The sequence below is a fragment of the Crassostrea angulata genome, chromosome 3 (assembly GCF_025612915.1).
Source record: "Crassostrea angulata isolate pt1a10 chromosome 3, ASM2561291v2, whole genome shotgun sequence".
NCBI classification, from domain to species: domain Eukaryota; kingdom Metazoa; phylum Mollusca; class Bivalvia; order Ostreida; family Ostreidae; genus Magallana; species Magallana angulata.
Window position 1 is genome coordinate 55,284,538 of NC_069113.1, and position 26,251 is coordinate 55,310,788.

Below are 26,251 nucleotides of genomic sequence, written 5' to 3' on the forward strand. Positions count from 1 at the left end.
GATATCTACAAATAAATATGAGAATATTTAAAAATGAATAAAATTTATATGGCATATATATATATATATATATATATATATATATATATATATATATATATATATATATATATATATATATATATATAAAAGGCTGGATGCCCAACAATATAAAATGAATGCCTTCATGTTTACTTTATAACTTTAAACATATGATTTTTAGTCCTACATTTGGTATAGAAAGAATCCTAATATTCTAGATTTAGTTAATACTTTCTTTTATCTTTAGACAGAGTTTTTCATCTTAAGGATAATAGTAATGTTAAAAAATTGGTCACGACCATCCAATGTTCGAGACCAACTGCATGTTTCAATTTATACCGCTACAGTGTGATTCAATGATTTGAATGTAATTTTAATCCGTTGACAATACACCAAGCAGCTGTCCAAGCACTGCTTTCCCTTGAAAGAATGACACCACCTCGGATCATTCAGTGTGTAAAACAGCTGTTTAATTGCAACTCAACCATTCAGGAACCTTTGTATCTCATTTGTCTTATCGTAAATAAAGTTCTACCTTTGTCCTTGAAAAATATTATCATACAGTTGACTGACCATATCGTCATAAACCAATGTTGACTTGCTGCATACTTATAACATACTTAGCCTATATAGAATAACATTCTTGAAACAGAGTTGACAGGACACAAGGACTGGCAGATCTTTTATAATAGCCGGAACGAGAATAGTATGTTAATAGAAAGGACTGGTTAACCAGTTGATATCATACATGTGTTACTGACACAGCAGTTAGTTAACCAGTTGATATCATACATGTGTTACTGACACAGCAGTTAATCTCAGTGTTAAAATTCCTTATGAGACGAAATATAAAAAAATTATCAGCTTTCAGTTATTTTACGATGCTGCATCTAAAATGTAGAACCATTTTTACAAGACATTGGACTTTCAGTAGGACGTAGCTATCTATTTCTTGCGTCAAAACAAGTTAAAAATGATGCGGTTTCAAGCGAAATATGCACCGATTGCTTAGTTTTAGCTCAAAAGCCAGAGAAATCTTGTTGATTTCAAAAAGCAATGGCTGAGTGGCCAGCAATGAAATAGTCAGGCCTACGTCACATTGCTGTTTGACACAATTACCCAAAATCCAAGCTCTTGTTAAAATGGTTCTAAATTACCTCTATTAAGTAAGATCAAGTTATTCATATCAATGTAATAAACATTATTAATATTTAATATATCCGTTTGAAACATACAATTATATACCAAGGTCTATAACTGTACCTTTTGTTTCGAATTTTTGTAGTCGGTGGGGTTTTTTAAAATATTTTATTCACAATCTATGCACAATATAGAAATGTTTGAGATGCTCCTCTGCTCTCCTTAATTTCCCCCTCTGAAGTAAATAAAACACCATATGTATTTAATAAATTATACACCACTTTGAAGAATCATTTCATTGAGTTGTACAAGTACTTGTATATCTTTATTCGCCATAATCCATGTTAATTTTTGGTTATTGTCCATGTATTGAAGATTTTATTGGAGTCATCAGACAGATTGTGCGTTATATGATTAGCCATTGCTTAAAAGGTTTACAACCAATTTTGTTATGGGTGTATCTCACCTTAAAGGAAAAAAGTCATCTGGAGAAATGGTTTTTTTCCTTAAAGAGACAGTATGTGTACAGCTGAAAACCTATGTGTGAATAACTTCAGATTTACCTATTGTATCGTTAGGAAATAAGAAATAACGTTGATTGTAATAGTTGAAATACATCAAAACCCCTTTCACATACTTAATTAACGTAATATGAGCTTCCAGAAATTTAAGGGTCGTACAAACCGGAATAATCTTATATCGTTTATTTGTATCACGTGGATTTTGATTGACCGTAATTGACACGTGCTGAAAACTACAAGATCTTCGTCCGACTAAGGTCATACGGTTATAGGAGGTTAAAAGGACTCTCTAGACGGAACACATCCTCACTTACTCGATAATTTATTAATGGTTTACCAATTTTGATTCATTTTAAAATGAACAAACAAGGGACCTCATTTACAAAAATGAATTTAGGTTGTAGCAACTCCTATGATAAACACGGAAAAATACATTCTTACAAATTAATAATTGTGGTTATTTTAAAAACTTTGAACAATTAATAGCTGGGAGAAGTAGAAAAGACATATTTTTATCAACAAAAATGTCCAGAAGAACTTCGCGAGCCCTGCATGTGTTTTGTTTACAGTAAATACGCATGCGTTTAGTATAGAAGGCTGAACCCCGTAACACGCTGCGATGTAAATATGTGATAGGTTATACGTAATTATTAATTTTAGTGAAATAATTAGATTTATTTCATGGAGAACTTTGTAATTTTCTGAAAGTTTATACATTCATGAATAGTACAAAAATACCGAACCCGATCGGAAAATTTTTTCAAGTCGGGTTTTTGATATAAGATGCAGCGTACTGTCTCTTTAGAAAAACGATTTTTCATTGGGATATCTAGAATGTTCTACCTGAATATAAGAACTTTCTATTGGATTAAAATTCTGATAGGAGTTGAACAAAACTTTAAAAGGATTTGACAATCCGAAAGAAATTCTTAATTTCCTGTAAGAAAACAATCGGTTGAATTTAATCCTGTAAAAAATACTTTAATCATATAGGTACTATAGGAATATCCTGTAGGAATATTAGATTTCTTATGGAATTATTTTTCATGGGATATTAATATTTAAAAGAAAATATCTTGCCAATAGGGGAGCCAAATTACAAGCAAATGTGGTTAAATATATTTTAGGCAATAGTCTATTAATTAGTATATATTGATTTTTACATTGCTTCTGAAGCAGGTTCAAAGATATCAGGTATAATGTCGATTATTATAAAGATCCTTAAGAAGAGTTAAGGAGGCCGATTTGGGTTTTTTTGCGGAAAAACTACAATAGCATAACTCTTTATTTTTTAACCATATGTAATATAAACCAACTCTAGTTTATTTGCGAAGGTTCATGAAAATCGACCGTCTGGTTCTTTTTAGGGACCATCTCAAAATAGAGGTACATTTACTATAGGAATATATAGGAAACTGTCATTTTCCGCACATCAAAGCAGTTTTAAAAATATACTACAATAGCTTTTTTTCTCAAATTGTTATATATGATTAGTAATATCATTTCCTACCTTATATGTAAAAAAAAAACAAAATTCTATCGTCTGGTTTTTAGTAGTGGCCATCTCAAAATATTAAAATGTACCAAATTTTGCTATATATTTGGATCATCACGAATGATGATTGGTATAATGGATTCATTCCAAAAATAAGGAAAATGTCCTCGAAGATAGCATCATTTTGTATATAAAATTTCAACAGCGTACAATTATTACTTTTTCTTTTATGTCATTTCTTATAACGTACTCCTACAAAGCTTCATTTTATCATAACATCATAAAAGCGCAATGGCAATGCTCCCCTACCGCACAACGTAAAAATCATGTTAAAAATAAAAATTTCCTTTAAAAATCTAAATATTTTTATCTGTATTTTGTTTATTGTGTTCAGTTTTATAAATGATATCGAAAAAAACTCATAAGAAGTATAAATCAACTGTATTATATTAGAATGCGCAAAAACATGCGCAATGCAAACTAAAGTCGGCCTCCTTAAGTAAAAAGATTTTGATAAACATCCACATTTCGAAATTAAATTGGAGAAATGTCCTTAACTAAGTAATAGGTTATAGCAGAGCATTATTTAAAAGATTTGTTGGTAGATGCTATGAGAACTTGTGGAACATGTAGAGTCCTTAAAGAGGCTTGATGGTCACCAAATTACAAGTTAGATTTTTCCTTCTTAATTTTTTTAAAGATACGATTTGTTTTGCTATTAACTATAATTTAGTAAAGGAAAAATCCAGATTTTTAGCTTTTAAATTTAGACATTTTTGCTGTATCTTTACGTTAATCTCTTCTTCTCAAAGAGATTATTATAGTTTCAAAATAGCCATAACCATCCAGAATTGTTGTATAACAAATATGATGATATTTGATTCCATATATAGTACAAATATTTAACAAAAATCTTTAACGTCCTTGGTTGGGTAATTTACTTATATTTACACATAATCCTTTTTACTTATTTTTATTCTTTGTTTTGGTATAACAGAAGACACAGTAAATGACAAATAATTTTTAATCGTTGCAAGACGTAAAGCCAGTTTCTACAATGAAATGGTTCACCAGTTGATATTATCAAATAAATGTATTCTTGCACAGCAGTGAAACTTAAGGTTAAAGTTCTTGATAAGACAAAATACCAGTGATAATCAATCATTATTTGATTCAGCATACTAGATTATGATTTTCTCTGTCCATTGGTATAAAGTTAAACATACACAAAGGCAATAAATGAATTACGAAATTAATTCATTAGATTTTCTTAAAAGTCGATTTTCATATCATTCTGCTATCATACCATAGAATAACGCTTTTTGTAGTGAAATCTTGTTTTTGTTTATTTAAAACCATTGGCATGCATAAACAATTGCAAAGCTAGATATGGGGTGTATATAAAATTCGTAATGCCCAGTACATTTATATTTTATCATTGGTTCAAGATTTCTAAATGGCAGGCTCGTCGAAAGAAAAATTGAAGAAAAAAACGATTTGTAATTGTAACCTTAAATTCCTTGAATCTCAGACTTGGTAAATCAAAACAGCCACATATTCTGTTCTCTGTGTTTTATATTTTTAAAAGGATCAGTCGAATTTCTTGTGCTTCAATTGTACAAATTCTGTTCTTATTTTCTTGTACATTACAAATCTAAAGAAATTATATCTTGCATCTTTGTTGATGGTTTTTATGTGTCTCATAACTCTCTATTCATTTTCTCGCCATTCTTGCATATTTTTGTTTTACAAAAGAAGGTAAAATTAACTCTCAACAGTGTACTGTACACTTAATTATAAGCTTGATTTGTTAACATTTCTAGCGCTCAATTACATGAGTATATTAAATATGCAAATTCAATGAAAACTGTCAGGGATTGTGTTTAAATGGAATTACGGCAAAGTTACAATAGATGGCAAGATCATGTGAACATTAATCAGGAAGATATCTGTTCATAATATAGTAACATCAAATAACTCTTTCAGAATACCTTTTTTCTTGTAACGTTTTACTCATTATATACAGACACACATGCGCGAGGTATTCTGTGGACGTAAGGAAATTGAGCATGGCGTTGTGTCCATATATACGCCAAAGTCTGATTAGTCATTGCATGTTTAAAGTACATAAGTAGATGCTTTTGAGAATTAAAAGTCTTCGAGGTCTATAGTTAAATTGTTTGGATTTTCTTCAATGCACCAATACGTGGATAAATTTGTGTGAGACAGCAATTCTTAGAAGTTATAGATATTATGCAGAAAACAACCCTTATATACAGTTTGAGTTTCTTTGTTATAACAAAAGCTATTAATGTTACACATAAGTTTTTTTGGCTTTGAATAGTTGAATTGAGAAGGGAAACGAGCATGGATTCATATGCGCAGATTTGTTTTTTTTTATTAAATAAAGACTGAAGTTGACAAGGCTATATTAAACAATGAAAAAAAAAACAAAAAAGAAAAAAAAAACAAAAAACATCCCCCCCCCCCAAAAAAAAAAACAAACAAAAACAAAAAACAACCCCCACCCCCACCCCCACCCCCTAAAAATCTTTGTTTTTACTTAAATCGTTATCAAGAATTAGAATTCTGCTTGAGTCTGTTGGTAAATTAAAAATGAACACGGAAAAGACATTGATACAAGTGAACATGTTATGTAAAAAGTAAATCCATCAACAGTAATACCTACTATTTAATATAGATTTTGTCTAATAATGGCAGTCATCTAATTAGAAAAGATATCGATGAAACTACAAGAAAAGACAAAAAAAGTGAAAACAATAGAGCATATTTTAAGAAAATCCTTCAATCTTGTTCAAGAAGAAGTATTGAAGGTGATTGAGAGATTTAAGAGAGCAAATCTTTGATTGAGACTCTTGCCTAGCAGCAGCATGAACATTGAGAATACTTACGATTGGTATGGTGACCACCGACTAAAGATAGGCCAAAGGTACTACTTGCTGGAACATCTTACATTGTACGGATTCAGAACCATTTGCAGAGGTAACAACGGGAATCAAATGCCTAAAACCAATGGTTTTAGGCAAATGATCACCATTACACTGATCAAACATACGTGGTCACACCTAATGCTATTGGATGGAAAACTAACTTGTTTTCCAAAGGGGTTTTTGTGTTGACGACAAACAAAAAACCTAAATCAGACGGTCTTGAATATTCCTATCCAAGACTATGGAGGACTCGGGTCTAAATTCACCACCAACAACAGAGGAGGCACCACCCTGACTACTCCACAAACCCCTTATATGTAAAAGTTATATATTGGAAATTTACTTATTGACTTTTGTATTTTTAAAAAGCATTGTATGTATAACTTTTTAACTATAGATAAATCAGAACGAGCAATGATTAATTCTTAATTATGTTCTTTCCGTAATACATGATTGTATAATATTTTTAATTGCTTACATGTATACGGCTCTAGTTACTCGCTCTTTCATAATTTTTTTCTGAGGGTACTCATTATGGGCCGGCACGAGCCGGCCCATTATATGAAATAAGTTTAGAAAAGTCGCATGATTTACTGCGGAGCTGTGCATAAGTTGCGGAGGTGTTTTTTTAATAAATTAATATAAAGTTTAATTAAAATAAACAAAATTATGGTATTTTGGGGGAAATATACGTGTATAATATTTTTTTCTCGCAAGAAGCAAAAATACAACAACAAAAACTTATTATCATCCAGACTCTTTCGGACTCTTTTACTACAAATTGAAGAAGCGTCTGGATGATCGAGATTTAGCATATAAAGTACGAGTGACAGTTAGAGTTTTTAAAATTAATCGCCCGTGCGTTGTAAGTACATGTTCGTGCAATATTTTAAAAAATTGTAAAAATTAATTATTTTATACAGAAGTCATGATCTTCAAATTTCTAAATCATAGTTATTCAAAAAATTAAGTTCAAAGTTTAGTACAGGATTATTTTATGAATGGGAAACATAACGTAATTGCAGGAATAACGATCCATATTTGTTGTTCATTGCCGCGCAAAATAGCGGCACATGCTGAGGATTTCCCCACGAAACATCAGAATGGTAAGGAGCGTTTTAGCTAATATGCATCAAGGGTGCAATATTTTTAGGCCTTACAATGGTGTACAGTGTACTGCAATTGCACTCATAGCTTTAATTGTCTTTATGCAGCGTATGCCACATATATCAAATTTGTCTAGCGAAGAGCTTGATTTCATTCTCAGAGATGGGACTGATTTATATACGTACATCCAAAATCACGGTGGGTCCGGGGGATATCTGTATCACAGAGATTTACCTAATAATTTGCAGAACTGGAATCGTGATTATGGTGAAGTTGAATATTTTTATGACAGATATTATGGGCCAGTTAGTTCACAACATGCAGTTGACAGGAGTGCAGGGCAAATGCATTTCCGCGATGCAATTTTACAAGCATTGGACATATCATCTTTCCATCTTGTACTTCATTGTATCATGGAAAAAATGTGATCTATGATATGAAAAAAGGTATAACTATAAAATTGAAGTTTGGTAGAACTATAATTCAATATTTTATTAATATTTTATATGTTTTATCATTTAAAAAAAACTAAAATTAAAATGTCAACTGTAATGCAAAATCATTGCATCACCTATTATGTGCACCTTTTTCTTTTTTTATTTTTTGTTTATTTCACTCAACACATGCGTGCTCATTATGGACTGGGCCATGAAATTCTTACCGATTACATTCAGAGAAAAACAGAGCAACTGGTATGGCCAGAAGGGCTTAAATTGGCACGTATCTGTGTGCATTTACAAGGATGAAGACTCAAATTTAAAGGTAAGACAGCTCCAGTGCTTAAAATGATATGGTCATTATGTATCTGTTGGTCAATGTTTCTCTCTGTCCAATGGCATTCATCTTTCTGTCCTTTCCAAATATTTTACTTCATGACGAAGAGGCTTGTCAAACACTTAGTGTACTGATATGCTTTACTCTGTGTCTTCATTGTAAGATACACCAGTTTAATTTTATCACATGCTTTCTTAAATAATATCTAATGATGAGATACATCAAGCAACTCATTGAGTAAAATTTATCCCAAACAGAATAACTCGCAATTTTAAATTACATGTAAGTCAACTGCTGATATTATACTGGTTTAAACTCAGTTATAAAGAATTGTTTTTAGCATAGAACATTTGCACATGTGATGGATGGAGTGCAACAGGACTGGTTAGCAGTTGCATGTCTCCTCGAGGACACACTTCATCACATCAAAATTCAACTTCCAAAAACTACTAGGGCATTCCTGAGAAGTGATAATGCTGGTTGCTACCACTGCGGCAACTTATGGCTTGCCATTCCAGGCATTAGTAGGCGTACTGGTAAGGGATTTTGCTTTTTATAAGTTAAAATTTATATTGGCAACCAAATTGCTGAAAGCAAAAGCATAAAGGTTGTCCTAGGTTTTTAGGTTTCAGGGTATAATCAAATCAAAGGAATGCTAAGCATCAGTTGAATCAGATATACCAATTCTGTTTATATATAGAGTAAAATAAATTTTATAACTAACTTCAGAGTCATGAATTTTTTAAATATAACACTTTTCATGCTAAATGTGTTCATTACTAATGCCATAAAAAGGGAGTATTCATGATGTTGAAGAGAGCACATGTTATCTATTTCAGGTATTTCCATAGCCAGCTATGACTACAGCGAGGCCCAAAGTGGGAAATCTTATTGTGATGCCAAGATTGCCCATATGAGAGGGAAGTTGAGTAAAGAAGCAGCATCAGGCCATAACATCATCACAGCTACTGACATGAAATCAGCTATAGACTTGCATGGAGGAACGACTGGATGCCAAGCTTCAAATGTTGAACTCCTTGAAAAACCCTCTCCTGCAGCCAAGTGTCCAATAAAAGGCATCACTAGAATATCAAATGTGAAGTTTGGTGAAGGACTTATAACAACTTGGCGAGCCTACAACATTGGAAGGGGCAAAGAATTCCCTATTGAACATGAAAACAAAGTAAGTTTGAATGAGAAGCAAGTACAGAAATTGTTAACATTGATATCACGTAAAATGCTTTTTTTCAATGAATAATCAATACTAGTAACTGTTTCTGATTACAGGATATTGCAGATTTAGAAATAAAATCAGGTTTTGTTGCGAGTCATGGAGCAGAAGGGAACATTCGGAAACCCACAGATAGTAGGAATGATGAGAATTATGCAGTTGATCATTGCTTTCCTTGTCCTGAAGAAGGATGTACTCAGACCTTTACTAGATATGGGGATATGCAAAACCATTGTTTCCTTGGCAACCATACTTATAAACTTCAAGCAATGTCCACCTATGATGATATCAAGATGAGATGGCGGAATGCATGTTCTTTATTGTCAGAGGATACCCTGAAACACGCTTCTAGTACTGGAGAGGAAGTCACAGATCAAAGTTATGTGCAGTCTGACATGGGGTGGGCCTTGAAAAAAGACAGAAAAAATGCTCGATTTTCGGATGATCTGAAATCCTATTTGACTGACATCTTCCAACATGGAGAGAATGGTGGAACAAAGGTGCACCCATTTATAGTTTCTCAGAATATGAGAGTGGCCAAGAACGAACGCGGGGAAAAAAGATTCAACCCAAACCAATATTTGGCAGTTGGTCAGATATCTTCCTTTTTTCAAGACTTTCAGCTATGAAAAAAAACATCTACTAACGACATGAATGATGGTGATTTGGATGCAATCTTTCTGAATATTGCAAAGGCTGATGTTATAGCAGAATTTCAATAGGAATTCAAAATCTTTGACAAAAATAGTGTCTACTTATGCTTAAAACTGGATTCTAAATATTACATGTAATACATATTGTGCTATTGTGTACATGTATACATGTATTATAAGTTACTGTGCATTGAAGTCTTTGATGTAGATCTACCAGAATTCTTAATGTGATTATGTACAGATATTAGTGTACGGTTAGTATATCAAGTGTACCAGTTTTGACAGCTGTCACTTAAACAAGTTTATAAAATACAAAACGGGCAATGCTTAGTGTGATCGAGAGACCATTTGATTAAAACCAGTTTTATAAGGAGTGGGTGTAGCAAAAAAAGTCACCAACATTCACATGAGAATTTTAAGAGTTTTAATAATCAACAAACAAGTATATTTTTATACACTTTAGGTACCAATTTCCATTTATGTAGTAAAACGACTAACACTTATGATCTTCTAGGGCTGATTGTGTTGCTATCAAGCAACAGTTTTTTGTTGCTTAGCAAGATACAATAAATTTAAAAAGCCCATGAAAATAAAAGTTGCTAAGTTTATATATTGCATACACTGTATTTTAATCTGAAGTATTACAATTTTTTTGGCAACAGAAAAAAGAAAATGGTGTAAAACTTAAGAAAGATGATTCAGCATTTTACATGTATAAGAACTATGTACATGTACATGTATATTTTGTGGTCCTGTTGTATTAAATCACTTCATACATTCTTTTTTGGGGGAAATATTTTTAGTGTGTTATATCATTGGTCACAATATAGAATTGCAACATTGATTACTGATATTATATAAAATGAGTCAAATGACCTGTGATTTAAATTCATTTTAATTGTACATGATGTTGTAGAGTGGAGAGATAGGAAACACAGTTGCAGATGAAACAGTTGTGTAGTATTTAAGAAAAGGCTGGTAAAGCTATGCTAATTAGCCTGTGAGTTCTCTCTTTCTAATATCACACGATCCATTGACAATTTTAAAAATTAAATGCTACATTTGTTTCGATCAACATAGTTACATGAATTATCAATTATTGTCAACTGCCACAAAATTATATTTTTCCCTTGTTGCTATGACAACCTAATTGTTACCATGACAACAACAACAACAACAATTATTTATCATTATGTTGAAATATGATGTTAACCACCTAACTTATTTATATTGTATGATTTATAGTGATATTTAAAAAAGAGATTTACTTATAAGCCATTAACAATCACATTTTGGGCTTCTTAGAATGTAAAAAATGTCGATATTCGTTGCTAAGCAACAACCTTGTTAAACAAAAACCCATGTTTTTTCTATTGAATTCTGATAAAGATTGGACCCAATAACAACTTGACATGTTTTGAATTGCTATCTTTTTTTGCTGGTTTTTTTTTATATCTTGTTGAATTTCACTTAGAATTGTGAAAATGCTGAGTCAGCAAATTTTGCAAAACATACAAATTTGTTCCCCCCAGAAATAAAATTCCATAAATTTTTTTTTTCTGTATCTTAGTTTTTTTAACAGAACAAACAGTCAATTTTCTTGACAAAAGCTTCATACCAATATTTTATTTCATCAAGACAGATTTTGACCCCTTCGAAATATGAGAATTTTATGCAATCTGTTAAAGAATAACCTGTGGTTGCAAGGGAATTTGCGAAGTGAAGATATCCGTAGCAACTGTAATCTGATTTCATAAATTCTTTCAATGCTTGAACAGTATAGTAAAAGGAATATTTGCACAAAAAATCATTGAATTCTGAAAACTGTCATGTATCACTATTTGTCTGATTCTTATGTGGACTTTTAAAAGTACTAAAATCATAATTCATTCCAAATATAGTAAAACGTTATTACGTCCCTGGGTGGGCTCGAACCACCAACCTTTCGGTTAACAGCCGAACGCGCTAACCGATTGCGCCACAGAGACGATGTTATTCAAATTATTTTAAAGTTTTCAATTACCTAAAAGAATATTCATATGCCCATTTACTTAATTCATGTATCAATAATGATCCTGTTAAATAAATGATCCTAATGATCCTGTTAAATAATTCTGAATGCATTAAAAACGATAATTAAGTGAATATGTTGTTGGCTGGCTTGCATGCCATTTTTAAAAAGGAGATTTCGTTCACAATACGTCACACAACTGTCAAAGCGATCTATCAGTTGTTTTACCTCGGCAAAATGACACGTCACCTTTTGTTCATTAAGCGTATCGGTACAGTTTTAAAACAAGTGTTCTGTCTCATACCTTACATTTATCGCCTTACAGAACTATCTGTCATTATGTTATGTAATTATACATCATATGATACAAATTCGTGACACTTGTTTACAATACTTTACAAAATCCATTTGAAGGTGTCTCAATCATGGGCCCAATTATCTAAACTTTATCATAAAGCGACAACAGATTGATAAATATGTCAAATACTTATATAAGACAACCATAATATCATGTACATGTATTGTTTTATGAAGATATATGTTATGTGCTCAAATTTAAAGGGCCCTGATTTGGAATAAATAAATATCGTTCTATCATGGATTTACCTAGTACCTTCATTCTTCAAGATAGGTATGACAAAATAACACAAGGAGAAGTTAATCATTGATAACCACTGCAAAGGGTTTTCTCCGTTTCAACAAACTGGTTTCACATATATCAATTATTTATGATTACTGTTTTTAAAAAATATGACAGTGAAAGGTAAGGTTAATGTTCTTGATAATATAAGAGAAAACAATCATTTTACTACCAAAAATGATGGGATACCATTTGATTAAATTTGCTAGTTTTTTTCTGCTCATTGGTATCAAATTACACGTATCCCTCCAAAAATAACCGCATCCAAGTTCTAAGCCTGAGTTCATATCTTAGAGTTAATACCATTTTGAATTGAAATCTGTTTTTATATTTAAAACAAATTGCGTTTAGAGATGTTTTATTATTTCAGAGACAGATATGTAGTGTAGATGTAGATATATTGCAGCAAACTTTCTTGCGCTTAAATTTCAGTCAGAATTGATTAAAGAGCAAAATACCATTGACTGTTTGTAATAGTTTCTCATACATCTACATATACGAGCTCGTAGCTTTTTAAATTTAAAAACTGTCAAATTTTGCAAACCAAAACAGCCAATCTGCTTGTTCTCTGTTGAATTTCATTTTGGCTGTTGATTTTTATCCTGAATATTGGTTGTGGTTCGTTTGTTTGTTTGTTTTTGCTTTCCTATTTTACCGTTAAAACGTCCTTGATATATTTTTTTCTTTATTTGTTCATGCCCAGAAAAATTCAGGATATTTTACCAGTTTTTTTTTTTTGGAGTTAGAATATTTTGATAAATTTTTCGGTTCATTCAATAACACGCAAAATGCAATTGAATGCTTATTCATAAAGTCATAATAATTAAATATTTTCAACTGAAACTATATTTTCAAATAGAAAAAATATCATCCATGTATAACATGAAAATATAATTTTGGAATTATGAAGTGAAAATCTTCACATTGCCATTGCGGAGAAAAAGAAAATACACGTAATGTAAGATGTCGCGTTTAACCTTAAGCTTTTCATACCTTATACAATAATATACATTATATAGTATAGATTTTCATTTGTTCACTGTCTTGCTTAATTTTGTTCCTTTCCTTGACAAATTTTTAATCTTCGTTTTTTTCGAGGTGGACTTATTACTTTTTTTTATGTTCATGAAAGAGGGTAGGTTAAACTCTCGACAGTATAGAGTTAATATGAATTCTAAAATCTCCTGTCTTAAACATTCAAAACATTTAAAAAAGATTCCATCTCAGTAATAAATATTTGTTTTGATATTTGTGAACCACGCAATGCACAGTGTGCTGTATAATTTTCTCAGTGACAAGGTGTTTTGCCTTCTTAAAATGCGCAGTTTCTAACTGAATCATATTAAAAGGTTAATGATAGACCACTGCCTATAGGCTATATAACCAACTTTGTTTTGAGTGTATCTTACTTGGCATATGATAAATACCTTTTTTAAAATTAAAAACTAATTGAAAATTTTTTATCCCGATTGAAATTTATTTTTCCTTGGAGTAAACAGATTTCTTAAAGAAATTCAAATTTCCAAAAGGATTTGACTTTATTTTCTTAAGGATATTTTGATCAGGTCAGAAAATTAAATGTCCAATTGAATAGAAAATTTATTTTTCGGAAATAAGTTGGTTAAAATATCTTTCAGGTTTTCATTAATGTCCTTTAGGATTTTTTTCTGTTTTAGGAGTTTTCATTTTCCTATGAGATGCACAATAAACAGAAGTGGTTATATATTCTATAGGCAATGGTTTATTACAAAGCACATATGATTCAATTGGATATAGAAGCTCTGTATCACTCTACTACTGGGATAATTATCAGGCACAGTGTTACAGATGGAATTAAAGGGGCATGGTCACGATTTTGGTCAAAAATTATTTTCTGATTTTAATGTTTACAATGCTTCAGTAAGGCATTTTTAATAGGCAACCAAAACTTAAGTTTCATTCGTTGAGTTATAAGCAAGTAACAGAGCTTACAATTCTTTGCTATGTAAACAAAGCTTTTGTTTACATTTTGAACGTTGAAGTTAGAACTCCAGTTTTAGACCGAAAATGAATGTGGTAAACGTTAAGATCTGTTTCTTCATGTTTAAAATGAATAAGAAGATGGAAAAATCAGCTTGAAAAAGAACTTTTACCAGTATATTGAACTAATGTAAACAAAAACAGGACACGAGCCTTGTTTATACGACAAAGAATTTTTAGCCCTGTATCTTGCTCATAACTTCACTACTGACTCTCCAATTTCATTTGGTCATTGGAAATGCATTCCTAAAGCACTGTAAATAATAAAAACAGAAAAATACAATTTGACCAAAATCGTGACCATGCTCCTTCAAGGCATCGTGTAATCCTAGTCATTAAAGGTGAAGTGAGCATGGATCGTAATATACATGTTCATTGATTAGATTATGCAGTTAACAACTCTAACAGAGTACCTTTTCTTGTAACCTTTTACTTTGAAATCAGTTTATGCAGACAAACATGCGCGAGTTATTTTATAACGTGGGAAAATTGATCACACCTTTCATGGACGTACTGTAATTTGACACCAACTAGTAAAATAATATGCATGTCAAAATCTATTTAGTACACTGTCGCACCGACTCAGATGGTTCTAACGAGTTTTCTCTATTATTTGATAAAAGCAGAACCAAACGTTCACGTCATCAATGGAATAATGTTTCGTATTGTCGATTCTGCTTATTTTTCAGTTATATTGAGGAAAACCTTTTGATATTTCAAAAGCAGGCTGATTTTGTTGGCATAATCCATAACAATTTTAAAAGCATAATCTTCAAACTGATATTGCTCGTAAAACAAAACGGAAAAACAGACTACAAATACTTTCAAAAATGTCAAAGAATTAAAAAAAAAAATATATCACTGGAATGCACAGATACCGTTACCCTGATACAGTATATTTCTGGCATAGCATAAGTGTGTAAACTATGTCATTTTACAACTTATAACAGAATTCATCCCTTTGATAGCCTTGAGCTTAGACAAATTAATACAAGGAAAATAAAGAAATGAATGACTGGTTATCTATGAAATAATGCGTCATTTACATGGCTATCTGGCTGCAATAGATGTAGAAGTTTAGACTGTTAGGCAGGCCCTCAGGTTTATACAATAAAGTATGTAACTGTTGCAAAGAGTCTGCCCTAGATTCGGTATCAACATTTTCTAAATCGGTTATGAGGAAGTCAGAGAATCATGTTCAAGTATATCATTTCTAATTTGCTAGTGTTCCAATTCTGCTTCATTTTACATAAATCTAATTTCCTCTCCCCTGGCAACTTACATTATTGCTTCTGCTAGAAGAGGATTTCAGTCAGTCCACTGATAAAACATTTGTGTGGGAAACTAATTTTCTTCAGTCCTACACTAAAATTAGTACCGACACCAACTCAATTTAAAATTAGATGTCTAAACCAGCAATGTATGATCACGTTCTTTTCAAGATTCTTGTAAGACAATGACTGAAACGAAAAAAAAATATTTTAAAAGCATTGAAAAGAATAAGTACTGCCCTTAACTGTTCTTCTTTATATCCGATTGTTGTCTTTTTAAAATAAAGCGAAATAACCGAATTTCATTCATTTCAAATATAATAGAGAAAAAAAATATCATATTTTAAAAAAAATATTTCGATACATTATAAATGTATATATCGATTTCTTATTCTGACTGCTGTGTTTGTTTTCAAAATTTTCTTTCAATTTAAATTGAATGAAAAAGTATATATTATATATATATGTTGGCAACCCCGTTTCAAATTTTCTAATCAAGTTAAAAACGAAGGTTAGAGTGACATTAACATACTGGGTTAACATTTTCCTAAATTGCTAACTAAGAATATTCAGTAATTAACCCCCCCCCCCCTTGCAAACAAATTATATATTTTTTTAATAACTGCGAAAATTTCGATACCTCACTTTGTGTATCCATATATTTGGTGTATTTTAACACCTTTTGTAAATGCTACTCAGGTATATACATGTACTTCAATATCATATCTGAATTCTGTTTCTGCATTTTTATAACATTCTTAACGAATACCTCCGTCGTTAGCTATAAAGAATATGGGTTAATTAACGAGGATTTTCTACATAACACAATTTAAACGAGTAAAAGGTTTTCGTAAATCTGTGGCTGACACACACGCAATAATTATAACAAAGTTGAATTGATATAACTTAATAAATGATGTTCCGCTGCTATTATCAAAATTGCAGGCGGATGATTCGGTGGTTCAAATGGAAGAGTAAACTAACGTTAATGATATTTCTACAGTTTGATAACTTGCATAACGTGTAACGTGATTAAATTGGTTAACCTAAACTTTAGAATATTGTTTTCAATAAATACCGATATATTTTAAGAATATGAACATCAGATTAACCGACATGTAATATTTATAACTCCAAATTTAAATGTACACTAAACTATTTAGAATCTCTTAACTTTTGTTCATCATGACCACAACAAACACTTTACATGTGATGAGTACATTCTATGGCCCCTGTCCATGAATCATTTTGATAACCCCTCGTATAATTATGATAAACACTTCCAGATAAGTGTGATAGCTACCTATAGATTGATATTTATTAAGGTCATCATATTTCCTGGTCAGTTGATTATTTTAAGGCAATATCAGAATTTCTAATGAAAAGGCCACCTCTCAATCCATCCTCTGCACAACTAATACATATTAATCTCGATTTAATAGAGATTTAACAATTTATATCAGGTGCTTAATTGTCGCCAATCAAGTCTCTGTGGCGCAATCGGTTAGCGCGTTCGGCTGTTTACCGAAAGGTTGGTGGTTCGAGCCCACCCAGGGACGTAACCTTTTTACCTACTTGTTTCATTTTTTTTTTCATTTTTATTTCACATCTCCAGAGCTAAACCAGAATATTTTAGAAGAATATTAACAATATACACGTTTTCATAAAATGGATGCACAATTACAATTTTTTAATGTCGCCTAACATTTATTTCGAAAAATATTGAGTCAGCTTACCTTATTTTAATTTTAACGATACGTTTTACTTTATGTAAAATATAATTGCACACAGTTCAAACACATGTTCGGCACACTTTTCAAAACTTTATCTAATGTTGTATTTTGTTGCTGATTGTGGATACGAGTTTAGGACAACAATGTGAACTAGTTTTATAAATAAATTGTATTATTCTCAATCTGTATAAATAAAATATATTATTAATATTACACATCTTGCAGAGTAAAAAAAAGAATCAATTTATCCAAAAGTACAAAAGAACCAGTTACTAATGAAAGAAAGCAAAGGGAACTAGTTTATCGGCAAGCTAGAAATAGTTACTAAATGCAAATGTTAGAAAGAAAAAGTTAATATACGTACATGTATATATGGGAAATATAGAGCGACTCTTTGAACAACAACGAACTTTTTGTCACTTATAAGTACTGGAGAAATACACCTTTGGTGAAGGTATTGTCGTGTTGTAAATTTTGAATTTACCGGGTGGCAGTAAATACATGTACAAAATTTAAAACATGACAAAGTTGTCATGTTGTAAATTTTGTATTTACTGCCACCCAGCAAATTCAAAATTTACAACATGACAGTATTTTGTTTGTTCAAGCAATCGCTCAATTATTTTAAGAATTCTGCTTGAAAACAAGCCGTTTTTTGCTTTAAAATGCGAAAATGGCGGAAATAGTAAAACTTTATGGTGTCATATTTTTAACTTGTGTGCACTTAAATCAAAATGTAAATTATGAAAAAACTTCAAATGTATCTGTACAAATAAAACAAAGAATTACAGTAAAATGACGATTTTCATTTAGTCCTTTGAAAATTATCATTACATCATATCTATTTGATCTTAAAAAAGTTTTCCCCGCAAAGTTTCTGGCACTACATTTTTAGCAACCCGGTTACCATATTCATTAGATTTTAAAAAGAACTAGTACATATTCAAATAAGGTGCACGTGATGTATATGCATAAACTTGATACCATTATCAATAGAATGGATGAGCCAGTTACCGTATGCAACATATATTTAACCTAAATTGGATTTTTAAAATAAATACATTACAGTTCATACCCAGCAGATACATTACATACACTGTATACTTTCAGTTTGTCACTAAGCAAAATCTTATTTCACTAATTTGGAAAATTACATATTCTGCTAACTTCAATTTGGGATTATCATGTTAAGTAGAAAAGAGATCACGTAACAGAGGTTATTAATACATTGAGTTGTTAAAGGCTGAATCAAACATGCATATTGAATGTCATAGTTAAGAGTATTTAGGACTCTTTCTTTGATACGTAAGCACCATTGAGACATGCTGCATCTGTAAATTAGATATATCTCATGGTTAATTTTAGTTCTGTACTGTCCAGGGTTATGGCAAGTTAATTCATTTTTATGTACTTTATACGGAGAAATAAACCCCGTATAATATATAGTTGATGCTCTTACTTAAGGAAAAAGGAATCATTTTTTGAGTATTATGAGGTGATAATTTTGGTCGGGGCGTGGTCAAATCCCAAAAAGACCGAAATTATCACCTCATGATATTAAATAATTATTCCTTATTACTTATGATTATATTATTTCCAATTATTACACTTTAAGTATTTAAATGTGTTCAATTTTCATAATTCTTCGTATCAAAGCAGCTTTTATATTTTGAAACTGTAGCGGTAATTTTTATTTTTTTAATACCAGTCAGCGGCTGCAATTGTTAGCATCATTCTAAAATATTTCAATATTTGTGGTTATTGCATTTTTTTTCTCCGTCGTAGAGTTAAACCTAAGTCCTACTTTTACCGAACCCTGCGATACGTTTGTAACTAAGTGCAAAAAACTTTGCCCGGGGTCCTCCTCATCTAATGGCTGTAAAGGAACCGCCATATTCCACTGAGTCTGTGTGAACGAGTTCCCTTGGATTAAGCACCAATCCCCACGCAGCAGGATATGGATAATTCCATCGCATCTCGGATATTTGCTTTTTTTTTTTTTTAACTTAAAGCAAGTTTTTTGCGTTTGCAATCTAGCACTATGTTCCTAATCACGTGTACTAGCCAAGTAGGTCATTGTTATACCGGAACTGTTACTTGTCAAGATGGCGGCGAAGTATCTTCCTGTTCCTGCTTACAATGTTTCAAGCTGCCGGTCTATAGCTCTCCGTTTGAACAAATTCAGATGGACGACCTGGGAGCTACCGTGCCTTCAGTGGTAAAAAAAACCCCTAAAAAGACTGCAATTTACGACGCACAAACAATTGCGCCAGTTTTGGACTGATTAATCTTATTTCCGAACATATTCTTTACAAATATTAGATTTAAATAATCCCCGGATCTGCCTCTGATATTCTTTGAAACACAATCACCAGCCCCGTTTAGTGAAGTGGTGCAGTTTGTTTATATGTAAAAATGATGACTCTCGATCTCGATGTGAATTTAACATACTTTATTTTCCAAAGTCGATTAGCGTCTTTGGAAGAAAGTCAGCGGCAAGTTAAGAAAGATATCCGTAGTAAATTACCTGAAGAATTTAATTTTTTTCCGAAAGGATTTTTGTATTAATAAGGTTAACAAGTCCAAAAAAGCGCAATTTTTGTGCGTCGTAAATTGCACTATAGCTTTTTTTTTAATACCGGGAGCTACGGACTTGCAGCTAACAATTTTTAACCGTTGGAATCCGGTTTTTAAAATGGTGAAAATGGCGGGCGGGCGGGCAGGCGGCTGCCAAAAGGGTACCCTCATTGTACGGATAACTCCTCCTACAGTTCCCCATATAGGAAGTTGTTCTTTTGCAGATCAATTGTACATATATCAGAAGTGTGCATATTGCTAGGATTTTGATTTCCAATAATTTAAGAAAAAATACCAGCTTTTGAACTAAGTCATTTTTGGCAAAATATTGCATATAGGGTACCCTCATTGTACGGATAACTCCTCCTACAGTTTTCAAGATAGGAAGTTGTTCTTTTTCAGATCAATTGTACATATATTAGAGGTGTGCATATTGCTAGGATTTGATTTCTGATAATTTATGAAAAAAATACCAGCTTTTGATCTTAGTCATTTTTTGGCAAAAAATTGCATATAGGGTACTCCATTTCACTGGATAGGGGTTGACATGGATTATGGATACAGTTCACATACCGGTTAAAGAAAACCCAGTTTGCTGTCACATTGACAGCTTTTTACTTGTCCAATTTTATACAGTTCTATTTCTGTTCATTAATGATACAAGTAAACATGATTTTTTTGTTCTTGTCCAACACTTCATCGTACAATGTCTGCATTTAAACATTATTAGAGGTAATTTGTAATGATCTACATTCATTTATATTTTAGAAATATTCGAAAAATTCAAACTATATCGTGAAAAATAACAATAACAAACTGTCTCAAAATTCCATGAAGTGAAATACAAGTTTCAAGCAGAGCAATACGGACCTCTCAAAAGATAGTGATGAGATCAGATGCCTAGGGGTGGAGTAAGCATCCCCTGACCACCGGTCGCATCCACTGTGTTCTCATTGTCAAGGTCATTCAAAACGGAAGAAACTGTAGTCAGTCCGGTGTATAATAATGGTCTAACAAGTATGAAAAACGTCAGTCACCATGTGTCCTAATGAAACATTGTACTTGCTGACAAGGTCATTGTATCGACCATAAAACTTGCGTAAAGATGATTTTGGTCGAGGTTCTTGATATTCTTGTTCCAACATCTTGTTTGTTAGTAGCTCGTTTAAGAAATTGTTCGTTTATAGAGCATGTTCTTGCTGAGAAAGAAAAAATACTGCAAATTTCATTAAATTCCGCTGGGATTTAATAAAATTTAATTATGAATTAAAAATCCAACCGTTGGTGATCTTCATTTGATGCGTGGGTGCTGTACACTAAATAAAACTGAATTAATATAATGCACGATAGAACTCCGGGCCATTTGTCTCGTGGGGAATTATCCTTATCACTGTACAAAGACTTATCAAACAGTTTTGGGCACACATCTCTATCCTTGCTGTCTATGAACCTTTACTAATGAAATATCTTGAAAAGAATGACCACGATAATTTGATAGAAATAAATTCATATCTAAATTAATGTGATAGTTTAGGGAGTACATCATTATTTACACCGAGTGGATGTCAGTTAAAGTGTCATTTGAACAGTTTGACGAGTGTTTCTGCAATGAGCGGTTCCGAAAAATTATTTTATATATAATTTACAGGGTTGGGGATAAGGTGTTTTTTTTGTTTGGCAGCTGGCTTCTACAAGACAGAATTGTTCAATTAAACCGTATCAAATGACTATGGAGCGCGCATTCAATTATTAAACTGATAATGTGCTTTGAATTTTGCCTGTATTGAAGGCTTAATGTATAGGTCAATGATTTATAATGAACATGACTCAGGGGCGGATCCAGGAATTTAAGAGGGCGGACAAGAGGTAAGCTCCTGGATTTTAGAGATTTTGCAGAGTAAATATGAACTTCAAGTATTTTCAATAACAGTTCTTTTAATGAATCAGAGTGTATTTCTCTGCTAAAGGATTGAGGAAAAGCATTTTACTTGGTTGCCTTCTGGTATACATATCAACTACTTAATGTGACACACGTGAGGAAGAAGTATGGCATTCAATCTCTCTTTATCCATAATACTCCTGGACGCTCGTTTGGTATATTTCAGAACTAAGTTTCCGCGTTCTACCCCACTAGATAAAACTGTGGTGTATTGTAATAACTGCTATACTTATGGAAGGTCCTCCTGAATGTGCCATAACTAGTGTTCCCTGTTGACCAAATTTACCTTTCGCCACTTTTGCGCGGTGTTGCACAGCGCAACATGTTCATGTTCAACTGAATAATTAATATGTTATATATATATATCCATTAATATCAAGCTAACCACCTACTATAACTTAACACTTATTTGTATAATGATAAAAAGAATAGTTTTATATATTTTACTCAGATAACAGATCAAAACATATGAAAAAACCAATAATAAAATATATGCAAAGGTGTGTTACATTATGAATATCAACTGTTAACAAAAAACAGAGCACTATATACACTTCCACTACACTAACACATTTCACAAGATCACATCACTATCATTTCAATGTGAATATTCTTAATGTAAAAACATTATTATTTACTTACTTCCAAAAAATGTGAATATATCATCGCCCTCAGTTTTTCCTCAATAATTGGAGCTCTGGCAGAGGTTATGGTCCATAAAAGAAGAAATTATTTCCTCAGTGATGCTATTTCCATCGTTCGGATGCCAATCTCACACAGAGCAGCTTAAGCCAGTGTGTTAAACCTCATGTTCATTAGCTGGATCTTACTGTCCGAAAACGGTATATAAACTGTTCTACAATATACTCTTTTTTGTTATCTGCTGAGGTGTTACTCTTTGTGTTTGTCTGCCACACTTGGAACTTGAATGGTAAAGTCTACTAATATTGCCATTTGTTCTGATTTATTATACTTGAATTTTATATGGTAATCCTTTTCATTCTACTTTGCAAATTTTACAGTTTCCTTTACGAGTTCTACATTAACCATGTTGTTAGTTGTTTTCCTTTTGTACTATGTACTATTCTGAATTGGTTCAGCATATAACGTTTTATCTGACGTATACTAAGTCACTATGACCAACCATTTGAGATACATACAGCTTCTTAAACAATGACGACTGTATGTATCTCATATGGTTGGTCATAGTGACTTAGTTACGTTATTATAACTGTTATCAACAGGAAAGAGAACTGGCGCACAACAGCTTTGCCATCTGGAACATTTCTTCCATTCTTATTGTCTTTGCTATGAGAATCAAATAATGTATACAGACATCTATCTTTTCGTATTCAACCAATATTTCCTAAATTCCTTATTATGAGAAAACCTACGTCTGATTCTTCAAAGCTTAGTTTTAAAGCTGACTCTTTGGTAAGGGATTCAGGTTGATCCTGGGTGTAGGAGATCAAACCCGATCTTGGTTCAAGAATTGATAATAAATTTTCAGTTCCATCTATTTTCAATTGCCACTGAAGATCCTTTGTCATTAAATATTCGTTTTGTTGTGCAATATCATGAAACATGTGTCCATGCTTGTAAAAGAATGTCACCTTCTGTGGTGGTCTGCGGAATTCGTTAAGCCACAAGTACAGACACTGCTTCAAACCTCTCTCTATCCGACCCTCATGTAAAGTGCCTCTGCAAATACCAAAATTTGAAGGTCAGTTGTCGAGATATAAGCGATGCATAACTCGCAAATCTTTGTTATGTAAACAAAGCTCAGGTCATGTTTTTGTTTACATTTTGAACGTTGAAAAGAAAAGTCTAAGTTTAAACATAAAATGAATGTTAGTCTATGTGAAATAGGCTATGAATTCTTTATTTAGGTTCAAAATGAATGAGCAATGAATAAGGAAGTTTTATATTGCCTCCTTTTAATCTAGGTATTAATGGTCACCATCGAAAACTAAAGATAGCGAGTGTTATTTTTCTTGAACACCATTGTTTAAAGTATTCATATTTGTATGATTTTTAAAAACAGATACTTAAGAATCATCATTGCATGTTTTGCAAAAAATCAATCAGTGTATTAAAAACCTCCACATCACAATACATTTATAACACAATACATTTTAGTAAAAAATTATTCTTCTTGGTATAAGTAGTTGCATTAAATATTACAGCCTTATCATAAAATAAGTAAATATATAAAGCCTATTACAAAAACTGATGACATAATGCACGTATTTTCCTTCTTACTCGTACACGTTGGTTGGCTAAACCTCTCTATTGTAAACAGAAAACAGAAAAAAATAAAATTTAACCAAATTAGTGACCATATCCGTTTAAAAAAAACTACAATTTTCAGTTAAATTTATTTAATCACGAAATGAATTAGCTTTATCTCCTTTTTCCCATCCATCCAATGATATTTAGAACGTGTCTTCAGAATGTAACCTGTTGAGCTGAGAGTTACGGCGAACCTTTTGCTTTTGCGGTATTATTTAACCTATGTTTTTATCAAGAAGAAAAAAAATAATGAACAAATATTAATGACGTCAAGTGCCTATGTGAGAAACCCCTACTGAGAACTTAAGTTCTGCACCACTTCAGTTATCTCTTCAAATCGTAGTTACAATTGCTCGTGGAAATAATGGGACTGCAGTCACGCTACGTTCAGACATCTTTTACAATCATGTAGCGGTATTGAGGGACCACACTGCTGAAACATCTGCCCTGATGATACTTATTAACGATAACGCCACTTCGTACAGGAATTTGACCGATCCTTTATAATTATCCCTTTATATTTGATAAAACCAATATTCTTTTCATTGTATCTCTTTAAAATGGCGCACTCCTTACAATCTTGATGAGGATATTGGCATAGAACTATTTGCAGCAATCCTTTTTTTATCATAACTTCCCTTTGTTACAATCCTTCACTTAAAGTCTTTCGCTCAACTTATTTTTCAAGATGTATTTAAACAATATATTTTTTATACCCCGACTCATTGTTACCTGTGAGATAATTGGGACTACGTCATATAGTTGTACGATGTTCATAGGAGTCAAGGTCATGGTAAAGTAGGTACAAGGTCGTTTTTAGGGACACAAAAATTCCTGCGGTAGCAGCCAGGACGCTCTATGACTTCCGGAAGCAATGCCGAGGCGCTTGACACGCCGCTGGCACAGAAAGAGATTAAAAGTTCTAGAAAGGAAACACTAGTAAAACAGTGCGATATATTTAGATTTTTATGTAAGCTGGAGTAGCTTACAAAGCTTTTGAAGTGAATTATATATGAAGAGAGCACTAGCTGCACAGATGTAGGTAAAACGGATATATCTAGTGGATGAGCTCAACACACGGGGATTTCATTGCCGGTTATTTATACACGGGTTTGCTGGTATTAATGGATTTGGGACCTCATCCATTATTTTGCTAACCCTGCTGGTAATGCCTGAAACTTCGTAAATTATGACCTTCACTTGATGGATGAGTGCTGTAAATCTTCGAGAACGAGACGAAGAGGGGAGCACACCGTTACTATCCACGAACCTGCCAATCACTGTGTTAAACAAGATCTAAAGTATTGAAATGTTGAAAATTACCATTGAATGTTTGGTCATAACCAACGACCTTGACTCTTTAATGGCAAATGTTTTACCGTACCTTTTATTGCTTGTAACGAACATGTATGTAAAAGATTATCACAGTTGTATTACTTTAAGTGTCTAATTTTATTATTTTATAATTTTTATAACAATTTAATCAAAATAATAATATAGAAAATAAAAATCCGTAGAAATTGATTTCAATAAATGTAATCAAAATGATTCAGTAAATAATTTTTTAAAGAGAAATCGAATCATTTTCATAATATACTGAATTGTATAGCTAGGTGATTAGCGGAGTGACGGGTTACGTAGCTTACAATGCGCATGTACATTATGCATAGCTTTGGGTAGTCATTTTGCCGAAAGGAGAAGTCTTAGAAGATGTACGTATCAAATTTTACGTTCCAATTTTACCGAATATAAAAATATGGGACCTTTTTTAGTAAAGATGTGATAAAAATGATAATTTCAACATTAATGCGATTAGGCATCACGCTTGTAGTAAGAATATTGACATTTTGGGACAAATTTTACTTGATGTACAGTT

At 32.1% G+C, this 26,251-nt stretch overlaps 1 protein-coding gene and 2 non-coding genes across 3 annotated transcripts; 2 read left to right on the plus strand and 1 right to left on the minus strand.

Annotated features, from left to right (window-relative positions):
- Positions 1-7,871: 7,871 nt before the first annotated feature.
- LOC128178028 (uncharacterized) lies at positions 7,872-11,056 on the plus strand. Its single transcript, XM_052845018.1, has 4 exons — positions 7,872-7,997; positions 8,350-8,545; positions 8,849-9,192; positions 9,297-11,056. Exons 1-4 carry the CDS (start codon positions 7,872-7,874, stop codon positions 9,867-9,869), a joined length of 1,239 nt encoding a protein of 412 aa, XP_052700978.1. The 3' UTR covers positions 9,870-11,056.
- A 751-nt stretch (positions 11,057-11,807) lies between these two features.
- Positions 11,808-11,881, minus strand: Trnan-guu (transfer RNA asparagine (anticodon GUU)). The gene has a single exon. It is a non-coding gene; the product is annotated as a tRNA-Asn (tRNA).
- A 5,438-nt stretch (positions 11,882-17,319) lies between these two features.
- On the plus strand, positions 17,320-17,393 carry Trnan-guu (transfer RNA asparagine (anticodon GUU)). The gene has a single exon. It is a non-coding gene; the product is annotated as a tRNA-Asn (tRNA).
- Positions 17,394-26,251: the final 8,858 nt, after the last annotated feature.

Coding starts and splice junctions, on each gene's coding strand:
- LOC128178028 (XM_052845018.1), top strand. CDS start 7,872: ATGGACTGGGCCATGAAATTCTTACCGATTACATTCAGAGAAAAACAG. Junction 8,546..8,848: donor AGGCATTAGTAGGCGTACTG/GTAAGGGATTTT, acceptor TATCTATTTCAG/GTATTTCCATAGCCAGCTAT. Junction 9,193..9,296: donor CTATTGAACATGAAAACAAA/GTAAGTTTGAAT, acceptor TTCTGATTACAG/GATATTGCAGATTTAGAAAT.